The following is a 26,230-nucleotide window of genomic DNA, read 5'->3' on the forward strand; positions in this document are numbered from 1 at the left end:
GGTATGAAAGGGGCTTTTTTTTTTCTTGGGTATTACCTCTTGTGGTTTGGAATAAAGAGGCATTATTTTTTGGTATTTGTCCCAGTTTTTTATGTTTTCATCTTAATTTAATTAAAATGAATTTTGATCTTTTGTTTTTTTATGTGAATGACTGAAAAAATGAATATGTGTATTCTGAATTGGTGTGTGTTGGGAAAAGGTTTGAGTGCCTGTATATTAACTGACTAGAAATCTAAGTTAATGACAAACCTGCTGCCTTGTAAAGTGTATTCCATTTCATTATTTATATTATCTTCTAGGACTGCACTAAGCGTGGGATAAAGAAAGAGCTGAATGAGAAAGTCTTCTGGGAAATTAGATTATGGATGGTCATAATATTCATCCTCATTGTCATCATTGCAGTGATTTTTACTTCACTGGCTATATGTGCAGGTAAGGTTATGTTTTTTTTACTTGTTAGTGCTACGTTGTGGCGCATTCATTAAGATGGAAATGAATGAAATTTAAAAAAATATAATTTATGTTATGTGAAAGCATGAATATTGCAGGGAGCTACAATGCAGCATTTTTAACTATTCGAATTTTTCACTCACTGATTTCTCTTTGGGCAGCGATCCATCAGGATGAGGATGACATATTTGACCCTTCATCGTTTGCAGTCATTCAGAATTTCCGTGGGAGCTTCCAGATGCCAAACCAGGTCTTCACAGACGAACTCGCCACCAATTCCTCCAATAAAAGCCAAACACTGGCTACAGAACTAGGAACAAAGGTTGGACCACTTATAACTTATATTTTATAAACGATGTACTTGATCTGTTCGTGTTAGCTGGTTGTATTTAGAACTTGCTACATACTCTGTATGGACAAAATCACTGGGCCATCTACAGATGACACCTGCTCGGCTATGGAAACCCATACTGTGATGATCCTGGAGTGCAGTTTTTGATTTAATGTTAAGGTCAAGGAAGGTTTTGGAACTTTGCATTTAGTCAGAAGAACATCGGCGCCTCAGCAGTCGGTGACCCTACTCTGCAACGTTACCACCGGTATCTGTGGTCTACCCCTCTGTGGCTGAGTTGCGGTTCCTAAAAACTGTTTTAAGAAGTAAATTATGGATGGTCACTCTAAGTGGTATTAACTACGTTAATACCACTTAGAGTTAAATGTGGAAATTAAACTTTAAGAGTTAAGGGAGGGGAATAAATTTCACAAACTGGCTTGTTGCAACTGCATCCTATTACAGCACTACGCTTTTTAGAACAACTCATTGTTTTACAAATATCTGTAAAGGCAGACTCTCAAGTGCTGGATTTTTCTGCACTTGTGGCAATGAGACTGAAAACACCTAAATTCAAAGATTAGGAGATCTGGCCCAATTCGTTTGTCCTTATAGTGAATGTACAAAATATCTTTTACAGTGGCTATATTAGATTTACTGGCAAACAGTGTAGCATTGGCTTTTGCAACCATGGTGCTTAGCTGGTGTATACACGGCGCAGTCCACGTGCCCTTGTTATATAAGGCAATTCAAGGATAGTTAATAGCTACGTTGTAAAAGAGGGTAATGTCATAGAAGATGTGCCGATGTCTGCACACTGATAGTAGCAAAATGAGCCAAAGTTTCATGGTATTCAGCTCAGTAGTTTTCTGTGCAATCCACCTGCAATGCACCAAAGAAACGAAACAGATGAATGACAACATTCCAGTTCAGGTTACAGCATGTTTTTAAGATAAACACAGTGATTGTTATTGTTTCATTCACTATGAATAGTGGAGTAACGATCCCCCCCCCCCACGGGCGCACACACACACACACAAAAAAAGAAAGAGCAGTATTGTCCTGCAGGTTTTAGATCTCACCTTGGGTCAACACACCTGAATCACATGATTAGTTCGTTACCAGGCCTCTGGAGAACTTCAGGACATGTTCAGGAGGTAATTTAGCCATTTAAATCAGCTGTGTTGGTTCAAGGACACATCTAAAACCTGCAGGGACACCGGCCCTCGAGTTGGAGTTGCCCACCCCTGGTTTACACAAACCCCCAAAAACCTGTGTGTGCGCTTTATGCTTTCATCTTCTTCTGAAATTTTAATGTAAAAGCAATTAGCATTAAAATTGAGCTGAGAGAAAGGTAGGTAGGGGAGTGCCAGGCAAAACAATTTCCTGCTAATGCTTTCTCTTGCATGCTTTGTTCTGCCCCACCCAGCTCTCTGACCTCTTCAAAACCTCATATGCACTGGGGCGATACTTCATCAACGCAGAGATACGCGCTTTCAGGTAAATACGCGTCACACTCAGAATTTATGAACTGTGTATTTCGGTGAAACCACTGATTTTGTGCGTTAAACTTCAGAAATGTTTAATCCTCCCCCGCAGGAACGGTTCAGTCATTGCTGACTACAAGCTGACATTTCACATGCCTGAAGAGGAGAAGGATCAGCTGAGGAATTTTACTCTGAGCAGGGAGATGGTGTACAACGTGTTCAGACAGTTTCTTTATGACCAGGAATCTGAATCGGACCCAATGTTCATTGACCCAGCTTCCCTAAAAATGGTTTTAGGAAACTGAGGACAAGAAGTTTACAGCGAGACCAGAAAACCAGTTCTTGGTTTCTTTTTAGTTTTTATGAGCCACTAAACATCCGTGATGTCACGTCGATGTCATTGTTTTCTCATGAGTCTGCATATGAGACGTCTTTACCACAGGAGGCTACATGACCATTGTTGCGCCACCCCGCAAGTAATGGTAGTCATGTGTGTGTTTGTGTGTGGGATATTTTTTTAAGGTTAAAAATATAACCTATAGTCAAACTCACAAAAAATGGAAAACAAACACAAAAAACATATTTTTATTGAAAGAAATACATTGAGATATTGTACTTAAGATTTCACTGTGTTTTACTGTTCATAGTTTACTGCATTTACATGTCAGTTCTTTAAGTTCCTCGACTCTCACTGTGATATTTGTACATAAGAAAACTGGTGTATATTTGTAATGGAAGTATTGAATTTATCTGTGCTGTTATTTTTGGGCTTTGCGACTTCATTTGCAAAGCCCTAAAACACAATTCAATCAACAGTTTAATAGGAAATGAACAGGAAAATGAGTCATTTGCTTATTATTACATAAAGGCTGCGCATCCCTTATAAACTGTGCACTCTATACACAAATTGTTTTGTGTACTATAGCACGAGAACAGTTTTATTGGGCAAGCAAATAGTTGGGACCCTGTTTTCCCCTTCACTGTTTGTTTTGGTAGTTGAACACTAGGGGGAGCATTTTCCACCGGACAGTTGAGGGATTTTGTCTCTCTCTTGATTCCTTTCTCTGGCTCAGTTTGCAGAGAACGGGAATTCACATTGTAAATACTACAGAGCAGGGAGCAGGTTATTGCAACGGTTTTGGCAACAGTTTATGTTGTATGTTTTTAATTTATTTTTGGCTACTGTGTCAGTGATTATGTCTGTATGTCTAAGATGACAGCTGTAATAAATGTTTGTATTTCCAAGGATAGTTGCTCCACACCAGACATTCAGTTCTCTTCACTTTAACTTGTTGAATTTCCAAGAATGTGTTTCCCAAATAAAGATATTACAGTCATTCCTTTAAAAGGCTAACCCCTTTTTACAACTGATGCAATAATGCAAATACTTATATGTGATTTAACAACTGTGGTGTTGCTTCCATGGAACTTACATTGCATCATTTACACAGCTGCACATTTCACTAAAACAAATTTTACGTCAGCAATTTTCTCAAACGACAAAAGAGACTTCCCGAGAAAAGGAAGTATTATGTATTACACGAATTACTAATAACACTATATGGAAAGAAATGCTGAGTTTTATTTCTTGTTCTTCTTTTTCCTAGCGGGGAAATACAGTTTTACATGTTCACAAACAGCCATCCTGCATGACAGTCACATGGTGGTCAAAAGGTTAAGTTTAAACAGCAGCGCATCTGTGGGATCCAAAACCTTTCAACAGCTGGACATAAAACCACACCGCCCTGTTTGCTCTTTGAAATTCCCAAATATTGCAGATATTGGCACATTTTTGTTGAGACGGAATTTATTGATCCAGACTGGACAACTTTGCTCTGTGCTGTATTTAGAGTCGCGGAGGGGATTTTTTTCTCTAAGTAAACATTTTACTAAATATGCTGGCAGCAGTGATAGCTCATGGGCACCATTCTGGCTGTCTATGTCTAACAGGTAGCAACTGCATGTCTTGCTTGTAGTAAAGGAGCTTTTTCTTCTGAATGCTATTTTAAGAATCAGTAATCATCCAAAGCCAGATTTACTCTAACAGGCACGCTGAGCTTTGATAGCCTTGTTTTGTTTTTTACTTCATGGTAGATCAGAGACCAGTCACAGAGTTCAGTGACAGGTCAACAGTGCTCGAAGAACGCGTATAATGTGTGTGCAACATTTTTCTGTATTCTTAAAAACTCAGATCATGCTGAGATTAAATTCACATGGAAAATGCATCATTATTAAACTTATGCTTGAAGAAGTCTAGCTGACTGATGATTAAAAATATCAGTCTTGGCAAAGGCAGCTCCTTTTTGCTCGCCATTGTTAGAAATGCAAGCACAATTAGCCTATAAGCGTCAAACACTGGGGTGGCAGAAAGCCATAGAAATGACAAGATTTGATTATTCACGACTTGTAGGAGAAAATCCCAAAATCAAAACGTACATCATATGCATACATATTTGGCATAAATAATACCAAACTTTGGGACGGGACAGGCTTGACTGACAGACACCTAAATAGAGAGAGTTACAGTAATCAAGACGTGAGGAAATAAAGGCGTGGATAAGGTTTCCAGATCTTTAGATGACAAGATAGATAACATATATTTTTATTATAGGCTTTAGTAACACAGTACCTAAAGATACAATTTCAAATAATTTTTTGCTAAATTTTCTGATATATGTAGACACAACATGGGTTCATCCCTAGTATTTGGTGCTTTATTTAATACTTGAATTATTCATAGATGGCCGTCAAATGGCTTAACGAACCAAAAACAAACCCATTCTCCGAAAGTTATGCTCTATGCTTTTTCTGAAAGTGACCCCTGCAGGAAGTTCCTTTGTGCCAATGGAAACTAGTTCAATCAAAGAGCACACGCTTTGCCCTGACGTTTTAGCGAGATTCTCTGCTTATCCTATTAAAGGGTTATGTCTCCTTTTAGTTGCCTCAAGACACATAAAGCTTAAGGAGGTTGTTGTTACTCAGAGCTCAGAGTAGGTGCTACACTTTCCTCTGTGGATTCACTTTTATCAGCAGCTCTCTACGGGTTTTTGGACAAAAGTCCCAATCATCTGGAGTGAAAATGGGTGCCCACGGCTCCAACCTGGATGATATCCTGGAGGAGGACATGCACCACTGGTACACAAAGTTCATGAGGGAATCTCCTTCGGGGCTCATCACGCTCTTTGAGCTGAAGACAATGCTCGAAATGAACGGTATGACAGAGGAGGCCAGCAGTTATGTGGACCAGTCTTCGTCACCTTTGACATGGATGGGGTATGAAAACATTTAATATTGGAGGATATGAACTGGGTGGAAGAAACACATGAAGAATACCAGGAAACTTGAAGTATAGAGTAATGCAGATCAGGGGGGACCAGTTTTGCAAATAGTTCAATGGTGTCTTTATCAGTATGTAATACTGTAGAATGCATCAATTATTATGAAGATCTCAGATTTTCTTTTCTACAAGAGTTCAAAAGAAAATACATTTTATGCTCTGAATCATTTAGTTTGTTCCAACTTAAAGGATAAAAAGTTATAAGTATTAAATTTAGTGTCTCTAAATATCTGATATAGCTTAGTTTGAAATTAGCTGCACTTGTAGCCCTTGTTTGCAAAGATAAAAAACTTAATTATTTAATTCAGAATTTGGTAATTATTCTTTGAAGTAAACAAGTTTTGCTTTTTCAGTAAATGATCTGAGATTTACACTCCTTTCCCTTTTTTATTTTACAGGATGGCTACATAGACTTTGTTGAATATATTGCAGGCATTAGTTTATTATTGAAAGGAGAAATAAATCAGAAGCTAAAGTGGTACTTCAAGCTCTTTGATCAGGATGGAAATGGAAAAATTGACAAGGATGAACTGGAAACTATATTTAGTTAAGTAGAGTATGCCTTCTCTGAAATCTTCCTAATCAGATTTCTGCATCCAAAGTAGTGAGCTTCTCAGAATTCTCTGAATGGTGCCTTGAAGATTAACTCTGGAAGCGCACATAAGTAGCCACAGCACCTAAATCCAACGGCTTCCTAATTCACCTCTGTTTTCAATTTGGCTGATTCTTAACTCCTGACTAAAGCCATACAATGATCACCTTGTTTACATGACTCTCTTTTAGGCCATTCAAGACATCACCAGAAGCTACAACATCCCTCCAGAAGAGATTGTGCATCTTATATATGAGAAGATTGATGTCAACAGAGAAGGTAACAAACGCATGATTGTGTATAAAGGGTATCAAGAATGAAACCAGTGATAAAAGGCTTTTGTCACCGTGACCAGAGTGAAATGAATACAAAGCATGAGTAAACATTCTGATAGTTGTGAAATGTTCTGCTTTGTGATTTATTTCCATAAAATCACAGCTTTAAATGCACAGAGTGCCACTTCTCTCTCTCTCAGGTGAGCTGACGCTGGAAGACCACTTCTCTCTCTCTCAGGTGAGCTGACGCTGGAAGAGTTCATCAGTGGAGCAAGGGAGCACCCTGACATCATGGATATGCTCACTAAGATGATGGATCTAACTCATGTTTACTGAGTCAGTAAACAACAAGCCGAAGAACTGACATCACCCAGACTTTAAAGACTGTATGGACTTGACGATGCACAGAGTCCCACCTCAGACTGCAAAAACCCAAACTGACAGAGCAGGAGCACACAAATATCTCTCTGCATATCACCAGATAACATGCAGAATGAAGCAACAGAATGAAGCAGATAACTTCCTCAACTCTGTTAACCTGTATGTGCCCTCAGAGTCATTGTACAGTTTACTTTTTAATTTTTTTAAAAACACTTTACCAATTGTGGCGAGGCTTGGTGAAAAAAAGAAGAAGTAAAACTGCTTTTAGGGTCTCATCATGGGCCCAGCAGAGTGTGCAAAGTAAGGTTAAAAGAATCACTTTTATTTAATTTATAAGGAGCTAATTTCTGACTAATGATTCTAAAGACTCCTAAAACAAATGGTCAGTTTCTGAATAGTTACAGCATAAACAGAGTATTGGGGTATTTACAGTCTAGTCTACAACACTCGCAGGGACTGTTGGTAGTTTTGTGTTGACGAGTTTGTAAAATCTGAAAGAAAAGTCCATTATTGGTTAAAAACACTAATGGACACTAAAATATTTGTGATTATGTACAAAAAATACGAAGTTTTAAAATATCTTCCAATTAAGGTTGCCTTAAAATCAGTACATTTGTTTATTTTTTTAATAACCCCCTACACTAGCAAAGGATTCTTTGGTTTTTACCAAAGATCCAGGCATAGACATGACAGATTCCATTTTGCAAAACCTGCAATAATTTCCTTTAATCAATGAAGTAACTTTAAGAGTAACATGCAAAGTTTACCACATTGTTGTTGCGTCAACCAGCTTCAAATAGAGAATTAGGAAAATAGATAAAAATAAGATATATAGATTAGAAAAGCTAAAAACTGAGGAAACAAACAAGCACAGTTATTTAATAAGATGCAGCATTTAGAGGTATTGTTTCATTTTTACTGCTTGACAACTGAACCAGCTCAAGGATGCCACCTTGTGAGAAAAAGATGAAGAACTAGTGCATGTTAGTGTGGTGAGACTGATGGTGTAATTCAGCAATGCCAGCTGTTGTATCACTCACATTTCAAAATAAAATGAAAAGAAAGCCAAATGCTGATTATTTGAATATCCTGATTATTATTTATTAAAAAGAGTATTCTTTTTTTTTTTTTAATCCCACCTGATAACCTAAAGTTATAGTATGCTTTCAACATTGATTTATCTTTGTGAGAGAACCAAAACACATGTTCAGGCACCACACTCAATTCTGCCAACTGGCTGCAAAGCTTTCAGTTCCACTTGAGCAGGAAAAACCCAGAATCTGTGGAATATATTTAGCAATCATGCAGTTTCTAAGGGGAACCAGGCCCTAACAGAACCATTTATTCTTGCATTCCTTCATTTTAAATCAACAGAAAGCTAGATTTTGTTTTTAAGATGTATTAGTCTTTGTGTTTCACAGAAACTATTGGGAAAGAAACAGAAAAGTAATGGTTTAAAGCCTCTAAAACAGCCTTCAGAACCATACCAGAATAATCCAGGGTTCTTTATTTTGGGCCTATTGTACCTTCATAAACTCATTTTGTACTTGGAAATCAAAGCATGACATTCCTTTATACTTTCAACATTAATCATTAACCACACAGAGCATTAGCAGGTTCATTTCAGTACACACTGCCCCCACTATTTTGAACTGGGTGGTGTAAATCAAATAAAGATAAGGGTTTGACTCCACATAACTCTCGGCCTCTTTCTAAATGTATCGGATGATGCAGTTACACAACTGCACTGTTCAACCCACCTTGGTTCATCATATAAACTCGCATCTCACAGCGCTGCAGTGCACACTGCTTCCACTTGTTTGCCACGACAGCAAGCAAACAACTGACCACATCCAGCGGGAACCATGCAGTCTGCCGACGCCAAATTCAAGAGAAACAGCCTGTTCCTGGCTCTGAGACGATACAGCTCAGCCGTCAGTGAAATGGAGCAGACCATTCTTCTGCCAAGCCTGCTGAGAGACATGCCCTCAGACGAGGTGTGGGACTGTGAAGCTGCAGAAGAGACCTGCAAAGACCTGTTCAGCAACTACTTGATGCTCAAAGCCATACGGACCACAGTGGAGAGTGGCCTAATTCGCCTGGACGATCACAAGGCCAAAAACAACATAGCACTAAACAAGACCCTGGAGCCTCTCTTGGACACAGATCCTGAAGCCCTCTTCCACTTCCACGTGAGAGGACTGTTTTCTGTGATGAGTGACCTCACCAAGAAGACGCAGACTCTCACTGAGAAATACATGGACATTATTGGGATAGCAAATTAGTCACAAAACCTAAGATATGTGGACATCTGTTTTTAAGAGAGTCATCTAAGACACCCAACCATTGCAAATGTCTGAAATGTTTACATTCAGTGACCCCAGACAAACCTAATGAATAAGGAATAAATATACATTGTCAAAATTAATCAATTGTGTCTCTTAATTTGCTTTTGTAATGATCTCTTTTTAAATTTCGTGATAAATATTTTTGGTCATATCGCCCTGCTCTAATCCCTTTTATATAAACAAACACCACAAGAAAGATGACCTGTTAAAGAATATCAGAGTTTCCTACGTTTGTAAAGAATTCAACTTTTTGTTTTCACTTATAAAGTCAGTCACAAAATTGAGTTTGTGGGTTGAGTTTATTCTTTTTATTTACATATCTATATTTCAAACAATATATGACAGAATGCTCTCACAAAAAGGCTGCTCAACACAGGCGGCAACTGTGAATGTTTCCTCTCTCCTCAGCCACTGATGCTTAGCGCACAGGATGGAAAGGCTCAACAATCTCAGCAAAGGTCTTTTGCTCTGGTAAGATAAAAGAAACCAAAAGCAACAATTTGATTACAAACATACATGACCCAACGTTTCATAAGATTTAATCGGAGTAAATGTCCTACAGCACTGCACAGTCTAATTTCTTCCCCCGTGGCATTTCTCAATCAAAACAATAACATCAAGCCTAGTTTGATGGCACCGGAAAGTAGTGTGGGATCATGGGAGCTGTAACTATCAGCATCAATGCTACTGAAAATCTGATGTGACTCAGAAAGAAGCCATTTTCACAGGCGAGGTAATCTTTACTTTTTGTTACATTTATTTAATTTGCAATAAATTTGCATCACCCCGTAACATTACTGTATGGATAAGCTTGGTGGCCATCAAATATAAAGTTGATTTTCCACTGACAGGTGACTGAAATATTAGAAATAAGATTATGGATTTCTCAAGCTTTGAACATTTTGAACACATTTCAATTATGTAGATACACATTCTAAAAGGTACAGCATTATTTTTCTTGCTTTCAGGCAATCTGGGATTTGAATTTGTAACAGGGTACATATTACATACTTAAACGCTAAAGAAACTATTTCACAACTACACTGCACAGGATTTAACATCATCCAAAGACAACAAACAAACAAAAAATAATCCGATGTGGTGTGTGCATAAACATAATTCCCACCTGTGTGGTGCTGAGCCTGTTCTGTGTTGGTGTTTTTTGAAAACAAGGGCATGTATGAAAATAGATTATTATGTATAATTTAATTTGAAAGAAAATCATGAAAGCTACATCAGCTGAAGAACGGTGAATGGTGGCCCACTCACAAAGCACAAATTCTGCATTGGCTGTGGCTGTACTACTAATCGGGAGGTTGGTGGTTTGATCCCTGATTCTTCGGCTCTGAATGTCAAAGTATCCTTGGGCGAGAAACTTGCCTTCTGATGCATCCACTTAAGTGTGTGTGAATGTTAGTTTAAAAGCTCTTTTTTCAATGAAAAAAAAGGGTTTCATATAATAAAGAATAGGTAGTGTTGGGCTCTTGTGTCTTCGGTTAGAGCAAAGACATAAAAATGAACTTACCCTTTGGTACAAATTTTTCCGGGTGGAGTTTGATATACTCATTCATGTCTCGATCGAGTCTAGCATAAGTATAATTTTCATATTTGGTAACATGGTAGCCAATGAACCAGCCAATGGTTGCCAGCAGAAACTGTCGATGAACACCTTAAAGAGAAAACATGGAAAACGATGCAACATTTATTGATCAGATATAACTAGCATACAGCAAACTAAAGTAGATATATTTGCAAGATACTTCAAAGCACAATAATAAAATCTTACTGTGGTTATGAGAAACCAAAAGCTTGCACATTATAAGGTTTTCTCTTAAAAAAATAGGATTGCAAAAAATGCAAACAAAAGCAAATTGAATTAATAGGTGGAGGCTTACACTTTAGCTTACTGCACCTAGCTTTTTGACAGCGCATTTTATATCAACACTTCATAGCTAGATATTACCAAAACAAAGACGACAGGAAACACAAAACAAAACCCAATGTGGCACAACCAATGTTAATACTACTTTCTTTTTCAGATAGGGAGAAACAATAACGACAAAATTTAACGCTAGACTTCTTTAAAAAAAAAATTAACAAACGAACATTTAGTTTTCAGTTTTGTTTATTTTGTTTAGTTAGATTTCAGAATCAGAATACTTTATTAATCCCCAAGGAAATTATGCATGTATTTTTGTTCAATTTAAAACTTTATTTTAATCATCCTCTGTGTCATGTGCTGGATAATGAAAGATCTTGTTTTTATGGTGTCCAAATTTCTTAACTGTTTTTGATATTTATCGCTATTTTAATGCTAAAGGAAACGTAAATACGCTGCGACCACTGTGGACAGCTCACAACCAGTTACTAATCTGAGAGAACATTTATTTACTAAATACTCGGATTTCTTTTTTAAAATTAAGTGTTTCATATGCTTGAAAGGAAAGCGTCCGTTCGTGCACCAGTCTGAAAGACAGGTAAAATGCTAACCTGATTTCACTGGCGGCTTGTGGTTGATTGCGTTGTGCAGCACGGCGGAGACCCAGCCTACACCCGCCAGCCACAGTGAATTCCTGTTCACGAGCCCCGGAGGAGGCAGAGACTTCCCCTCTTCTGGAATAAAGCCCATGGCGAGAAATGTGCCCCTTAGTTCAGACCTTATTTAATAATTTCCGAGATACCTACTACTACTATTCATCGGCTATCACCTCTCGTAGGAAGTCAAGGGCACGGCGTGCAACCGAACTACTGGTCCGGGCGCAACCAACGACTAGCGCTTGAGTTCCGCATTATTTGTTTCCTAGCAACAAAAGCCCATGAGTCACAGTAGGCCAAAGTCTTTGTAAATAAAATGTGCCACATAGTTAATATTACAGTTCAGTCCGCTTCAAAATATTTACTACATTAATGTGTACGTTAGCATCATATATAGAAATATCATAAAATACATCTTAATGGGAAAATAGATTAATGGAATCAGAAAAACAAAAGAGAAAAAATTAAACAATAATAAAAAAACAACATAGTCCGTATTCAGCTTAAGGTAATAACCGAGGAGGACACGTGCTTTTAATATACTAATGTTGTAGAAACTGCAAAACTCTGTAGCTTTGTACTTTCACTCTTTTGTTTATCATTGCTCTGTGTGAGTTTCCCTGTTAGAATTATAATCTATAAAACTGCAGTGTCCACGTAGTATAAATACTAGAAGCTCTGTAGAATGGAACAAAATTGCAGCATGAGAGAGAGAGATCAAAAATATTAATATCTAAAATTCCCTCCGAGTTTCTTTCCCATGAATTCTGCTGCATCCACCCAGAACAACCAGTGGAAAAATAGAAAAATGCTTTCCTTTCCAGCCCACGGATGTCTGCATCCGTTTGAATGTTTGAAGCTTCACTGGGAAAAGACACACTCCATCAAGTACTTTTCTGAATGCAGTGAGTACATGTAACGCGTTACTTTGCATGTGAACTGATGACATCATTGAGGGCAGCCCCCCCCTCCCTCATCGTCTCTCTATCAGACGGGCTGCTGCTGCTGAGCTCCTGAGGATACACAGCCCTGCCCAGCAGCGGCTTTGCCCATTTGAAGAGGTGACCTATGCATGCCAAGTAGTTCTAAGTCCGGGGATATCCCCGTGTTTTTGGTAAGTATGAATTATCTCTTGACTCGGTGCGGAGGGCAGACTTTGATTTTTTTTCCTTGCTGCATCTGCAGATAAAATGGCCAGAATCACACGCTGTAGCCGCTAGTTGCTACCGTTGCTAGCTTCGACCGAATGGCTTTCAACTCAGATTAAAAATGAAGGATAATTAGCCAGAAGTATAAAGCTACTTCAGATTACGAAATGTGCGAGATGCTGCAGTTTTTTTTCCTTACCTTTCAGGGCATAAGATGTTGGTGAAGATGTGATTGCGACACGGAAAGAAGTGTTTCAAATCACTACAAGAAAGGGTTAAATTATTCCTTCAAAATCTTCTTCTCTGTACCAGCATTGTCAACCAGAGATTCACATCTTCCTGCAAGCAACAGTTTGTTTCCTTAAAATGTTGTTTTTACAGCGATATGTTCGGTTCCTCCGCACGTAAAGGCCCGGTTCTCCATTCTAGCGTAGGGGCACACATAGAAACGCATTGCAGAATTTAAACTTGTGCTATATTATCATTGTTTACATACATTTCAGATCACGCCCTGTTTTGTGGGCATCGACCAAAGTAACTCTTGCATCTTTGCGTTTTGTGCTTTGTGCAGGTTGTATTGTTTGAATCTCCATGTCTCCATGCAAGTGATGCACGGCCCCAAAAAACGGGAGCTAAAAAGAAAATAAAAGATATCAAATATCTAAAATGAGATCTTGTGGAGGAGTGAAACATAAATGTTTGCTATTTTCTTAAGTGCACTGTCTGAAACACATGTGTCATATGCTTACCAAAAATGCCAGTTTTCCTACAGTGATCTAAACTATTCCATTGAAATGAGACTGGACAAACTAAGCTTATATTTAATTGAGAAAGACACATTTTACGCTTTCCAGTGTAACATTTCACAGCTATTTTAGTGAATAAGTACCATGGCCAGCTGGTATAAGGAAACATCTAACAGAAGCTTTCAAGTGGCAAATTCTTAAAAACAATTAAAGTTGCAGATAACTTTAAAATGCTATCATCTGCAGCATAGTGGAAAAGTAAGATTCAGATAATCTGGAGGGGCAAGGTTAGCATTGAATGATGGTGATATGGTTCCATGCATGGGCTCAGGAAAACTTTCATTTACTGAGGCAAAGTGGAAAGCTGTTCTTTGGTCAGGCAAATCAAATTTTAAATTATCTTTTGAAGTCATAAGTCCCGTGACTTTTGGCCTAAACTGGACGTGGATCAGCCAGAATCTCGGGATTCTCAATAATACTTAGAGGCTTTGGTCCAGTATCTGCCATAACACTTTTTTTTTCTTTGGTCAGGGAATATGTTTCTTACTTCAGCAAGAAAATAACAAGCCACATTCTACACGTATAACACCATAGCTTTATAAAAGAGTCTGGGTGCTTAACTGGCCTGCATGTGGCCTGTGCACGACATCTAAAAATATGTACAACATTAATGAAATGAAAAGCATCTAACTCTTGAGCAGCTGAAATCGAAAATATAGCTCAATAGGAAAATATTTTGCTTTAAAAAGCTGCAGCAGGTATGCTCCTAAGTTCTCAGCTGCTTGCAGAATCTTGTTAAAGAGAGAGATGATCCTGCCACTGCCCTGTTTAAAATTTGTGTATTTACAGAAAAGCTATAAAGCTTCTTAGTTGTGTCATTTGATAGGTAGGCCCAGTTGTTTTCTGTGGAAATAGGATTATAGTTAGTGAAAAGGAAATGTCTCTCTGTGATACATTTTTTTCAGTGCAATTAGTGTCGGGTATAATTCCGCTAATGAGCACAATATGAATTCAGATCACACACTGAAGGGCACAGCTTACTCACCCAAGCTTATTCAGCTCAAATTTTACTTGTTGTCTGAGCCCTGATGGTTACACAACAGTTTTTAGTGTCATCAGCATCTTTGGTGTGTGTGTCTCATGACTTTATGTCTGTGGCTTGGAGCACATGGGGAAAAATGTTAGCAATTTTACAGTTATAGCGTTAGCGCTTCACCTCTGTCTTTTCTCCTTGTCTTTATTTTCTAGTTTAGTATGAGCATGGAAGATTATGACTACCTGTTCAAAATAGTTCTGATAGGAAATGCTGGAGTTGGGAAGACATGTCTCGTCCGGCGCTTTACTCAGGTTCGTATGCTGTCTGTGTGTCTGAGTCTGTAGCTATTGAATTACACAGTACAGAAGTGTTAAATTATAAGTTTTGCTTGTAATTGTAGGGCCTTTTCCCACCTGGACAAGGGGCTACTATTGGAGTAGATTTCATGATTAAGACTGTGGAAATCAAAGGGGAGAAGGTCAAGGTGCGCCAATGTTACATTTTTGTTTGCATTTATGTTTTGTAGCAGTTTGGACAGTTGCCTATATTCTTGACAATATTATGTTTTCCAGCTACAAATATGGGACACAGCTGGACAGGAGAGATTTCGCTCCATTACTCAGAGTTATTACCGTAGTGCCAACGCCCTCATTCTTACGTATGACATTACCTGTGAGGACTCCTTCAGGTGCCTTCCAGAGTGGCTGAGGGAGATCGAGCAGTATGCCAACAACCAAGTGGTGACTATATTAGTCGGTAAGAACTTTGTTTTGTACTTGAATAACTCATGCTTATCTTTGTCATCAGCATTGTTTGGTAAGATTTATTTATTTTTATTCTTGTCATTTTGAGAACGCAGTCTTCTCAAATGCATCCCACACATGCTCGCATGCACATATCCCTCCCCATTCTCATCTGTCTCATTAAACACCCACTACTGTTTAGTCAGACTGCAACAAGCCAGACTTGTGGTTTGTTTTTGTTTAGTTTTGTTTCCCCTGTTGTTGACAAATGGACATTGTATGTTTATTTTAGGTAATAAAATAGATCTGGCAGAGAAGAGAGAGGTCCTCAGGCAGAGGGCTGAAGACTTTGCCGAGGCTCAGAGCATGCTGTACCTGGAGACGTCAGCCAAAGAGTCTGACAACGTTGAGAAACTTTTTCTCGACCTGGCCTGCGAGCTCATTCGAGAGGCGAAGCAGAACAAGCTGGATAACAGTGACACTGCCCCGATGCCTGGAGAGGGTAAAACCATCAGTTACTTGAGCTGCTGCAACATCAATTAGAGAAAGCTCAGCCATGGGGCCGTTTTAACAGAGTAGCCATTGACTGTAGAGGTTAGATGACTGATCCCCAATGCCTCCGTCCCACTAAGATGGCATAAAGCCACATCTTAGTCTGGTCATTTCTAGTCCCATGCCTTTTTTAAGCTGTACAATGGAATTTATTACCTTAGTTTGGCCTTCCAGGACCGAGCATTTTAAGATGCTGCCATTATGGAGAACGTTTTTCCTCAGTGCAACAGGATGTAAAGTGTTTCCCTGATACAGCCGAGAATCTGAGTAAAGTTCAGTTTTATGATCCTCACGGTGAAATGGCAGGATTGTTGTTTTGTTTTTTTTTCCTTTTGGGATTTTAGAATCCATTTTCATCAAATCAGTTTTCACCAGCAGTATTCAAATGAGTGAAAAGCTTTGCCAGGTATTTTGTTACAGATCCCACATAGTTTACAAAAGAATAATGAATCATTGGAGGTGATAGATTAATGGTAACAATGTGTTTACATACAGTACATCTCATCGATTAACAGGTTTGATTAAATTGTAAACAAAAACGTTGCAAAAATGACCCTAAAATCTGTTGCACAATCGTTTATTGTCCACTGCAGTTTCTTCTGCGCTGAGATTTGTGTACAATTTGTGTAACTTTTATAATTTTACTTCTGAATCATTGTTTGCACCTGTTGTTACATACTGTGAAATATTAGTTCCCAATATATGATTTTACCTGCTGCTAAAATGTGTTTGTCAAATAAAATAAACTGAAAAACACGTATAAATGCTACAGTATTCTGTGACGCCATTATTATTATTATTATTATTATTATTATTATTATTTTAGTATACTTGCAGTGCTTGTGATTAGTCCGTTTATTTAGTATGACGCAATTGGAAAGGCCATCATCAGCAGACTTTGTCAGCCGTTTATTTAAATTAGATTTTTTTTTTTTTTTTTGGTCATGTTTTTCTTACCCATAGGCGTAAATATTTCTGCCTCTGTTGTTGCTGCCTAGCCATGAAATTATTTGGAGGGTTATGTTAATGTAGTTTTGTATTACGTGTTGTATTTCATATGCTTTTATTGTAAAATTTTCTCAATTGTTCAGCATGGTTAACCATTTTTTTTGTAGTGTTTAAATTTATCTTTCCTATATTTGCCATAACTGTAAAGTACTGTATTGCACAATGCCATATACTGCACACTTATTTTTATTATAACATGTTGTCTTTTATTGTACAGTAGTACAATTTAGCACTTTGCTTTTATAATTTTGTATTTTTCCATAATCCCTTTGTAAAACTAGCGAGCATTTTGTTTTGCCTTTAACAGCAGTTGCTTATAACTAATCCCTTGCATCTTCCTGTGAAGTCTCTATGGGAAATACAAAGGAAACACCATTGGGATGTTGTGCTTCTTTTCCTTTATGTGTACAAAATGATCCCTGGAATATTCTGTATAACATTAAACCTCTAAATACTCTTAAGATGTGTTTTATGTTGTTTTTCATGAACATTTTATTTTGAAAATTTCACCGGAAGGTTGGTGGACCAGTGCAGGGAGAAACCGACAGCTAGCTAAAACAACAGGTTGTAGTAGTTACTGCAACATTTCTGTCTAGTAGGCAATTACTTTCCAGTACGTGTGGTACAGTCTTCACTGTGAATATATGTATTTAAATTTTCGTTAGAGCGTGAGACATTTTGATTAGTCAAGCCCATGCTTTGTGACGTGTTTCCGATCATTTCACTACTTAAGAGTAATACACCCCAACGAAAAGAATTGACAAAGTTGATTCTGTTCATCTGGACATATCGTTTTCAGTAGGAGAATGTTTTGTTACTCATTCAAGTAACTTCTCTATCTCAGGTTAATATAGTTTTCTCCAACCTTATTGTCTTTGATCAATGGTCATAACAATTCGCATATTAAACTGACCTGAGCCCATTGGTTTTCAGTGGTGCTAGTTTTAAACACCCTCGCTGCAGGAAGGAGCGCTTTCGCAGATCATTCATCCCAACAGCAGTTAGACTCTATAACTCCTCAATCACGATGTCATAAGTCACTGGACACTGTGAACATCCACGGTCACCACTTCATGCATAATGGACCTTCCATGACCTTCCAAGCTATATAGTTTATGTCTTCCATATTTCCAACTATATCCATAATCACATACTGTGTATGCTACCATTATATATAGTGTATTATCTTACTTTTTTTTTTTCATTGATTGTACTTATTTGTATTTTTGTATTTTCTTCATATATCTGTACCTGAGCTGAGGTGACGCAAAAGTTTCCCATTGTGGGATCAATAAAGTCTTATCTTATCTTATCTTTAGTGATTATGCAAATGTACTGTTTATAAGGTTGGAGAAGCCTGCATTTAGCTGAGACTAAAGAAGTCACTTAATTGAATAATGAAATGTTTCTACGTCCAGATGCACAGAATCAACTTTTAGGGATTTTCTTACCTGGATGATTGAGCGTGCATCAAGACGTTAAAGAATTTAAATGTATCTTTCATTACTAGTGCTGAAATTCTTAGTTTTAACTTTCGACCGGAAGTTCAACTTAAGGTCGGGACATTATGACGAAGCACGGCCGGAAGTAGCCATCAATGTAGCGTAACTTTGAGGACGTAACGAGTACTTTGCCACTATTACAGTAATTAATATTTCTTCAGAAATTGGAATAACTATAGGTAGTCAAGCGTATAATTTTGTGACGTATTTCCGGCAATTTCACACGGTACTTAAGCGTGCCTAGTGCGGAATCATCATCATGTTTGACTTAATTAGCCGCATTATGTTTGGCAGGTATCTGAAACGCTCTCTTAAGAGAGAAAATATACGTAGTATTATTACTAGAATGTTTCTAGTGTAAATTCCGTATACTGAAAACTATACTAAACTATACTATACGTATACTAAAACCATCAGCCGCTGAGTGACCAACTAGAACTCAAACTCCCACCAGCCATTGCGAACTGTCTACAGTAGGAACCATCTGCTGTCTGCTCCATAAACACAAGACATCGAGCTGACTGCAGCTAAATCAAACTTATTAAAAACATTTTTTAGACTTTGATCTCCGGACAGCCTCAAGTCTGATGCTAAATTTAGAACACGAGCTGCACAGCAACACCTCTCTGGATCTGCTGACAGGGTAGTCTCACTTCCTTTCTTTATCGGGACAAGTCTTCCTCAATTATCCCACTGCAGGCACAGACACACAGCTCATGGAACCCCGTTAATCATGCGCTGAAGACCAGTTTGTTGTGCGCTGAGTGTGACAGTTACAGCAATGAGGACTGGAGAGAAGGTTTTGGACAGAGCCGCAGCTACCTGCATCCTAACGTTGTGTTTTGTCTGTTTACACGTGACCGCTCTCAAAACGCAACTTTTTACCAGGCTGGGTGGGCTGCCTTACTCCACTGAGCCTCCAGTCAGCTATAAAACATTTTACTTTGATCAGAAGGTGAGTTTAAATTGATCAAAATGTACCTTTTGTCTTATTTTATACCTATTTGTCCAATTTTACACTGTTGTGTTCCTCTTTCACTTCTTTATCTTTCACTTCCCCATGAAATACACAAATTGTGCCTTATTGGGAGTGGATTTAATGGTGCAAAAGAGAAATGATCCCACTGCTTTGTAGATAAAGCAAAGTTTTCTAAAAACAAACAAACAAACAAACAACCTCATCAAATGATGCTTACTCTCATTGACCACCTTTTTATGCCACTACAGTATGTTACTTGATTGTTTAGTGTGCAAATAATCGTACCACTTGCTCTTTCTAAAATTCCCACTGCACTTAATTCTATAAGGTCCATGTGTTGTGTTTGCAGACAATAGGTGTTTTCATCTGGCTTCCTGTAGTGAAGGGAAAACCAAATCACAATTGGCTCTGTTCCTGCCAGCAGATCTGTAACTATCCTTCCTGGCTCCCTGCCTAAAGAGGTCTCTAGGGCTCAGTGAATGTGAAACATTTTACCTCAGGGGGGGTTGAAAGATCTTCACTCAGCTTTTACATGTTCCCACTATTTACTTTATAGAGATTAAGGTTACATTTAGCAGGTATGCAGTGCTACACAACAACCATCAGGTTGCTTGTCTCATTCTCCTGCCCTTGTAGTCAGGCTATGGAAGCTAAACCTCTGAATAGTATTGGACAATTTGGTGCTCTGATTAGTCAGAATCATTATGACTTGTTCGCTATTGACCATAAAACAAATACTTTGATACACTGATTATTAGATGCTACACAAACGTAATACAAATTATAATTGTTTCATATGTGCTTACCCCTATTTAATGAGGTTATATTTACAATAGCATGACAGTTAGTTAAACCCATTCCAAAACCCATATAAGAAAGTTACAATACTGATAAAAGTTTTGAGTGTTGTGGCAATTTTTAAATACGTAAGAAAAAATGGCCATGGCTAGGCTCTCAGATGTGACTGTTTGCTTTATAATATAGTAAATTAAATCCTCTTTTTATGAATTGCTAAAAACATAGGAAAGTAGTGATGTCACTTTATTCTTTAGGGAATTGTTACAGTGAACATTAGTGTGGGTATTTTTAATATTTAATAAAACAATGAACCAACCAGTTAGCCAAGAACATGATCTACATGTAGACTAAGAAGAAAATTTGTAGATGTATTAATAAGTAGTAGGTACACACTGTAAATAATGTGTCTGTGCTAAAGAGTGTTTGGGTTAGAGGACAATGCTCCACACCTGGTCCCACCCACAGCATCCTGTGTAATCAGCCGAGCTGACAAGAAGATAAGGGCCATTTCCTCCTTTCTGACACCCACTGTCCCGTCTGATGTGGGTTATTTAGCCAAGCAACAAGAGATTGTATGCTTCTTCTGGACAAATAGGAGAAATGAAATCCGTTTACTGTAAACCACTTTTTAGTACTAGCAGCTAGTCTCTTTTAGCACAAAAGAAACATCAAGAAACAAGAAACAAGCCATGCTGATTTTTATTCCCTTTTCTTTGAAACTTGATGTGAAGAGAGCACCAGCATTCATCATCAGGAAATCCTCTGGACTGCAGTCTGCCGTTAGACAATGAATGGAAATGTCATTTAGCATCCTTTTGATGAACCTTAGCGGAGCTTGTTCTTAAGTTGTTTCCCTCATGTCTCCATTTGCCGGACAACAGATGCAGCCTCCTGTCTTGTCAAGTTGTTAACATAGCGATCTCATAGATGTGCGGCACATGGTTTGAATTTTAATTCAAAAAAACAAGTTGCTGCTTGGTCGCACCACATGGTGGCACTACTTACCAGGGTGGGGTTCTCTTATGAAACCAGTCTCATAGGCTTTGTGATGTGCATACTGAGTGGGTGCAATTGATACAGTACTCACCAGGGGTTCTTTTGGTCTTAATATATACAGCCACTTTAGTTTTGCCATTTAGAGAGCAGTTCTTTATGGGGGTTTTTCTGCATTACATGAGATTGACATGTAACTTTTATAAAAGAAAAGCAGGAATAAATGAAAACTCACAAGGTAACTCAAATGCTTTTACCAAAAAAGTCTAACATTACACTTCAGTTGCACAATACTACTGACTACTACCTTCCTGCCAAGCTGCTGAACCTTTCCTTTAAACTAACTGTCTCATGATCCCCTCACACTTAAAGCACTGCCAAGTGTGAAGGAGTCGTGGGTTGAATGAACACATTGTGGCCCCAGAATCTTTTTGCTGTCATTGGCTCATAAAATTGCTGCCTCCTTTGTATCCAACGAGGAGGGAACAGAGCGAGAACGAGGGGAAAAACAAAACCGAAACATTTTGTATGTAAGAATGGGGGGCTGTTTAAAGGGTTGGACGACTCAGTAGCCTCATGGGGCCGTCTTCTCTGTGAAGTTGTTGGTTTCTTTCTGCCTTTGTTTAATAAAGAATACAGGAAATATGGTTGAAAGGAGAAGATATCCCAGAATCCCTGAGGTTTTATGAAAGGATATTTCAGAGCTCATCTTAAGTGGAACTAATGCAGCATCGCTTAAAGTGGCTCCAGCATTTTTAAATACAAATTGGGGCTAATTACCCCAGAATCCAACCTCAGAGCTGTCATTTCCAAACATCATAGCTGGCACACAGCCAGGTATCCAGTGATTACACCTACCCCAAAGCAGGCTCTGCTCACTGGACTGCATCCCCATCATTTTAGTCTGATGACAAGTGTGACCAATCCCCCAAAGGTTTTCTTTTGCCAGTTTGTGGATCAAATTACCAATTTAAAACCACTTTGAATGCTAATCACTATTTTCATATTTTCCTAGTTTCCGTCTATACCTCATGGTGCTCTTTTCAAGATGCTTCTCGCACAGTTGCCAAGTACAGATGCTTGTGATTATCTTATTTGTGATTGTGATTATTTTATTTGCTTTCTTTTTAAAATTGTCACAGATTGACCATTTTGGATTCCTTGAGGATGGCACCTTCAAACAGAGATACCTTCTGTCTGACAAATACTGGCAGCAGCCTGGAGGACCTATTTTGTTCTATACTGGAAATGAAGGCGACATAACCTGGTTCTGCAACAACACTGTAAATACCCAGGTGTTCTCTAGTGTATTTGCGTTGCGCATAATCCTCAGTCTAATTCAGCACCTGTTGTTTTCTCTTTAGGGCTTCATGTGGGAAATTGCGGAGGAGTTAGGTGCCATGCTGGTTTTTGCAGAACATCGTTACTATGGAGAGTCCCTGCCATTTGGACAAGACTCTTACAGTGTAAGCGAATCTGCAGAGTCACGCGCGCACTAAGTCTAATTAAAATCTGATTAAATATGTAAGGTTGCATAATTTTTCTCCTTTCAGGGCTCTAAGCCAATAATTTCAATACAGCATTAACAAGAATTGAAGTAGATAATTCTGCAGTCACAAACACATTTTTTTCTAAAAACTGGGGTATGAGCTGAAACAAATTCTCATATCCAGTGCTGGCACTTCATTTTGAACATTACTTCAGTTGTTATTTGTTTGCATTTGCAGGACAGCAAACATCTCAACTACCTGACCTCAGAGCAAGCCCTAGCAGATTTTGCAGTACTAATTCAGAACCTTAAGGGTACTCTACCTGGTGCTCAGCACAGCCCCGTCATCGCTGTTGGAGGATCCTATGGAGGAATGCTCTCTGCCTGGTTCAGGATGAAATACCCCCATGTAGTTGTTGGGTAAGATGTTATTTCTGTTATTAGGAAACATTAAATAAAAATTTGATTCAGTACCCAATACATCATATGAATGTTAACTGTGGCGTTGTTTCAACCTATCAGAGGAAGGTAAAGGGAGAATTCTTTAGACAGAGTGCATGTTCAATGGGTTTTGCCTTCATCTCCCAAATGTCTAACACCAGATGTTTATTTGAGCTAGCATGATTAATCTGTGCAGTCTGCTGTGTGTAAGACATTAGGCAGCAGAGCCTGACTTATCATTCTTTTGACTTCTTTACCTTTTTGTAATTGCCATTTTCCCCCAGCAAACATATTCACAAATACAGTGAAGACTGAATATTAAGGATGAGTGTGAATATGCAGTTTGAGTCATTTGGAAGAAGAAAAAAAAAAGATTTTGCTTCCTCTTCTATTTCAGAGCGCTGGCATCCTCTGCACCAATATGGCAGTTCCCTGGTATGGTGCCATGTGGAGACTTTTACAAAACAGTAACACAAGACTTTGCCAAAAGTGGCATTAACTGCGATGCAAACATCAGAAAGTCGTGGAAGGCTGTAAATAATGTTTCTTCCTCAGGTAAGTTGCTGTCAGAAATATCCAAACATCCATTTTCTTCAACCCAGTTAAGGGTCGTGGGTGTGCTAGAGCCTTTTCCAGCTGTCATAGGGTCAGAGGTTTGGCTACACCCTGGACATGTCACTACTCTGTCGCAGGGCTGTCACAGAGAGAGATGGCTATTTGCACACCTACTCACACCTACAATTAATTTAGAATCACCAGTTAACCCCATGCATGTTTCTGGACTGGGGGAGAAAGCTGGAATATCTAGAAACAACCCAGGCACCACACAAGAAGACCTAGCCTGGATTTGAACCAAACCTTCTTGCTGTGACGCGACAGTGTTAACCGCAACCCCACAATGTCAACACTGAAACCCTGTTCCTGCGCTTATCCAGCCATATATGATTTAATATATTAAATTGGGGGCAGCACGGTGGCACGGTGGTTAGCACTGTTGCCGCACAGCAAGAAGGTCCTGAGTTCAATTCCAACATCAGGCCGGGGTCTTTCTGTGTGGAGTTTGCATGTTCTCCCCGTGTTTGCGTGGGTTCTCTCCGGGTACTCCGGCTTCCTCCCACCGTCCAAAGACATGCAGCTTGTGGGGATAGGTTAATTGGGTAATCCAAATTGTCACTAGGTGTGAATGTGCGAATGAATGTGAGTGCGAATGGTTGTCTGTCCCTGTGTGTTGGCCCTGCGACAGACTGGCGACCTGTCCAGGGTGTACCCCGCCTCTCGCCCTATGACAGCTGGGATAGGCTCCAGCGCCCCCCGCGACCCTGAAAAGGACAAGCGGAAGCGAATGGAATATATTAAATTGGTATGTTACATTTTTTGATGAATGGATTTTAGTGGTCAGATAGTTTATTGACGAGACTTTCCAAAGGAGAAAACATGAAGGTTAATAAACAGGCACTGGTTCTCATTTACTATTCTTTTGTGGAAGGGGCTTCTAACTTCCTGCATGCTTGGTATGGTTCACTGTTGTTAGATTTTGTTGTTAGTATTTCTAGCTCAAGGCTAAATCAATTATGTAGTGGAAGCATGAAAGTGTTCAGATAGCCTGTTATTTGTCATTTTCATCTGAAATGGATTTTGGAGGAAATATTCTGAATAAATGTTTTTTTGTTCAGTGATTCAGAAACAGCAGACAGATGGATGATGGTTGGTCTATTGTGTGAATTTTGGCTGCCGTTTTTTTTTCTTCTTTTTTTTCTTATATCAGTCCCCAAGCAAATGTCTCACTGACTGAAAACACTTTGAGTTCCACCGAAAATGATTTTTTAAGTGGTTACGTTTACCTCACAGCTATGAATGCAGTGCTGTGAAAAAGTATGTACCCCCTTCCTGATTTCGCTCTCTCTAAGTTAGGTTTAATATTTGCCCCCTAAATCTAATAACTGGTTGTGTCACCATTGGCAGCAAGGACTACAATCACACTTTTGTGATAACTTACAGGAGGAATTTTGGTCCACTCTTCTGTGAAGAATTGTTTTAATTCAGCAACACTGGAGGATTTTTAAAGTCACGCCAAAGCATCTCAATTGGATTTTGACTGGCCCTTCAGAGGTGGACTCACTGGTGTAATTTGGACTATTGTCCTGCTCCATAACCTGAGTGTGCTTGAGCTTCAGGACGTGAACCAATGGCTGCACATTCTCCTTTAGGATTTTCTGGTAGAAAGCGAAATTCATAGTTCATCTGGCAGGACTTGGTGAGGCTAGTGAAATTGAACAGCGTGCCAGAAAATGTAATTAATGACAGTTATTTTGTGATTTTACATAAGGCCTGGTAGGTTTATAGCTTCATAGCTGTTCATAGCTTTTTATTCCCTTAAGAATTTAAATCATCACTTAAAAATTAAATGTATTATTTACTAAGGTTATCTTTGTCTAGTATTTGTTTGACGATCTGAAACATTTATTGTAACAAATACACGAAGACCTAAGAAATCAGGAAGGGGACGTGGCAGCACCACAGACCACGCCCCACCACAGGGGGCAAATACTTCTTCACAGTACGGTATGATAATGAGGCTTTTTGTGCCTATTTTAAATAATATTTGACTACATGAGTCTCCAATCTGTCAAGTAAACCAAGATTTGACTGTAAACTGATGGATATTTTCTTAGATATTTTGTCTCATTTTAGTATACGCCAGTGTCGTTAATGCAGTAGTGAAATGAACAGTATCATTCACATTAGAAGAGTTATTGAGCTAATGCCGTAATTGTCTGTGAAGGTTCTCAGTCAGAGTTATTGAGATTTTTTTTCTCTGTTTACTCAAGCGTCCGGTCTTCAGTGGCTGTCAGAAGAATTCAGTTTGTGTGCCCCTCTTAAAAACAAAAATGATGTCCTCACCTTCAAGAGTTGGCTTCAAGAGACCTGGGTGAATCTGGCAATGGTGGACTACCCATATGAAGCTAATTTCCTCCAGCCGCTGCCTCGCTGGCCCATCCAGGTAAAAGCACCCTCCTGTAAAACACTCTGAGATCCAAATTAGTATTCTAGTTATCACT

At 38.7% G+C, this 26,230-nt stretch overlaps 5 protein-coding genes and 1 pseudogene across 7 annotated transcripts in view; 5 read left to right on the forward strand and 1 right to left on the reverse strand.

Annotated features, from left to right (window-relative positions):
* Positions 1-42: 42 nt before the first annotated feature.
* LOC146560506 (TPA-induced transmembrane protein-like) lies at positions 43-2,791 on the forward strand. The gene is made up of 4 exons (XM_085245248.1): positions 43-432; positions 612-772; positions 2,211-2,281; positions 2,381-2,791. The coding sequence occupies exons 1-4, from the start codon at positions 366-368 to the stop codon at positions 2,571-2,573; spliced, it is 492 nt and encodes a 163-aa protein (XP_085101374.1). The 5' UTR covers positions 43-365; the 3' UTR covers positions 2,574-2,791.
* A 2,375-nt stretch (positions 2,792-5,166) lies between these two features.
* On the forward strand, positions 5,167-6,808 carry LOC146560507 (guanylyl cyclase-activating protein 1-like; annotated as a pseudogene). The gene is made up of 4 exons (XR_014888239.1): positions 5,167-5,541; positions 6,004-6,156; positions 6,389-6,476; positions 6,711-6,808. The product of XR_014888239.1 is annotated as a guanylyl cyclase-activating protein 1-like (transcript).
* Positions 6,809-8,372: 1,564 nt separating this feature from the next.
* LOC146560508 (mid1-interacting protein 1-B-like) lies at positions 8,373-9,485 on the forward strand. The gene has a single exon (XM_085244624.1). It carries the CDS (start codon positions 8,719-8,721, stop codon positions 9,136-9,138), a length of 420 nt encoding a protein of 139 aa, XP_085100750.1. The 5' UTR covers positions 8,373-8,718; the 3' UTR covers positions 9,139-9,485.
* LOC146560509 (NADH dehydrogenase [ubiquinone] 1 subunit C2-like) lies at positions 9,482-11,942 on the reverse strand. The gene is made up of 3 exons (XM_085244626.1): positions 11,692-11,942; positions 10,727-10,870; positions 9,482-9,669 (listed from the first exon to the last, which is right to left on the reverse strand). The coding sequence occupies exons 1-3, from the start codon at positions 11,828-11,830 to the stop codon at positions 9,620-9,622; spliced, it is 333 nt and encodes a 110-aa protein (XP_085100752.1). The 5' UTR covers positions 11,831-11,942; the 3' UTR covers positions 9,482-9,619.
* A 772-nt stretch (positions 11,943-12,714) lies between these two features.
* LOC146560510 (ras-related protein Rab-30) lies at positions 12,715-16,511 on the forward strand. 2 transcript variants are annotated; one of them, XM_085244622.1, is made up of 5 exons: positions 12,715-12,850; positions 14,879-14,977; positions 15,067-15,150; positions 15,239-15,422; positions 15,702-16,511. In XM_085244622.1, exons 1-5 carry the CDS (start codon positions 12,809-12,811, stop codon positions 15,950-15,952), a joined length of 660 nt encoding a protein of 219 aa, XP_085100748.1. In that variant the 5' UTR covers positions 12,715-12,808; the 3' UTR covers positions 15,953-16,511. The 2 variants fall into 2 exon arrangements, with proteins under 2 accessions (XP_085100748.1, XP_085100749.1); XM_085244623.1 differs by having other exon boundaries at positions 12,727-12,850; positions 14,884-14,977.
* A 2,570-nt stretch (positions 16,512-19,081) lies between these two features.
* The window catches only part of LOC146560511 (lysosomal Pro-X carboxypeptidase-like), a 44,133-nt gene continuing 36,984 nt past the window's right edge, over positions 19,082-26,230 (forward strand). Inside the window, exons 1-6 of the mRNA XM_085244418.1 lie at positions 19,082-19,426; positions 22,384-22,524; positions 22,606-22,707; positions 22,969-23,150; positions 23,569-23,726; positions 26,000-26,172. Coding sequence (XP_085100544.1) covers positions 19,253-19,426; positions 22,384-22,524; positions 22,606-22,707; positions 22,969-23,150; positions 23,569-23,726; positions 26,000-26,172 — 930 coding nt within the window. The 5' untranslated portion in view covers positions 19,082-19,252. The remainder of the gene's footprint in view (positions 19,427-22,383; positions 22,525-22,605; positions 22,708-22,968; positions 23,151-23,568; positions 23,727-25,999; positions 26,173-26,230) is intronic.

This window comes from Mchenga conophoros, linkage group LG14 (genome assembly GCF_057382185.1).
Source record: "Mchenga conophoros isolate Kocher_MC1m ecotype Shallow Benthic linkage group LG14, M_conophoros_male_GT1.1, whole genome shotgun sequence".
NCBI classification, from domain to species: Eukaryota; Metazoa; Chordata; class Actinopteri; order Cichliformes; family Cichlidae; genus Mchenga; species Mchenga conophoros.

Bases quoted from the DNA above. Each gene is read 5' to 3' on its own strand.
- LOC146560510 (XM_085244622.1), top strand. From the start codon at position 12,809: ATGCCAAGTAGTTCTAAGTCCGGGGATATCCCCGTGTTTTTG. The intron at 12,851-14,878 runs GTAAGTATGAAT...TTTATTTTCTAG, and splicing joins GGGATATCCCCGTGTTTTTG to TTTAGTATGAGCATGGAAGA. The intron at 14,978-15,066 runs GTTCGTATGCTG...TTGTAATTGTAG, and splicing joins TCGTCCGGCGCTTTACTCAG to GGCCTTTTCCCACCTGGACA.
- LOC146560506 (XM_085245248.1), top strand. From the start codon at position 366: ATGGTCATAATATTCATCCTCATTGTCATCATTGCAGTGATTTTTACT. The intron at 433-611 runs GTAAGGTTATGT...CTCTTTGGGCAG, and splicing joins TTCACTGGCTATATGTGCAG to CGATCCATCAGGATGAGGAT. The intron at 2,282-2,380 runs GTAAATACGCGT...CCTCCCCCGCAG, and splicing joins GCAGAGATACGCGCTTTCAG to GAACGGTTCAGTCATTGCTG.
- LOC146560508 (XM_085244624.1), top strand. From the start codon at position 8,719: ATGCAGTCTGCCGACGCCAAATTCAAGAGAAACAGCCTGTTCCTGGCT.
- LOC146560509 (XM_085244626.1), bottom strand. From the start codon at position 11,830: ATGGGCTTTATTCCAGAAGAGGGGAAGTCTCTGCCTCCTCCGGGGCTC. The intron at 10,871-11,691 runs GTTAGCATTTTA...TTTCTCTTTAAG, and splicing joins CAAGCCGCCAGTGAAATCAG to GTGTTCATCGACAGTTTCTG. The intron at 9,670-10,726 runs GTAAGTTCATTT...TTATCTTACCAG, and splicing joins GGAAAAATTTGTACCAAAGG to AGCAAAAGACCTTTGCTGAG.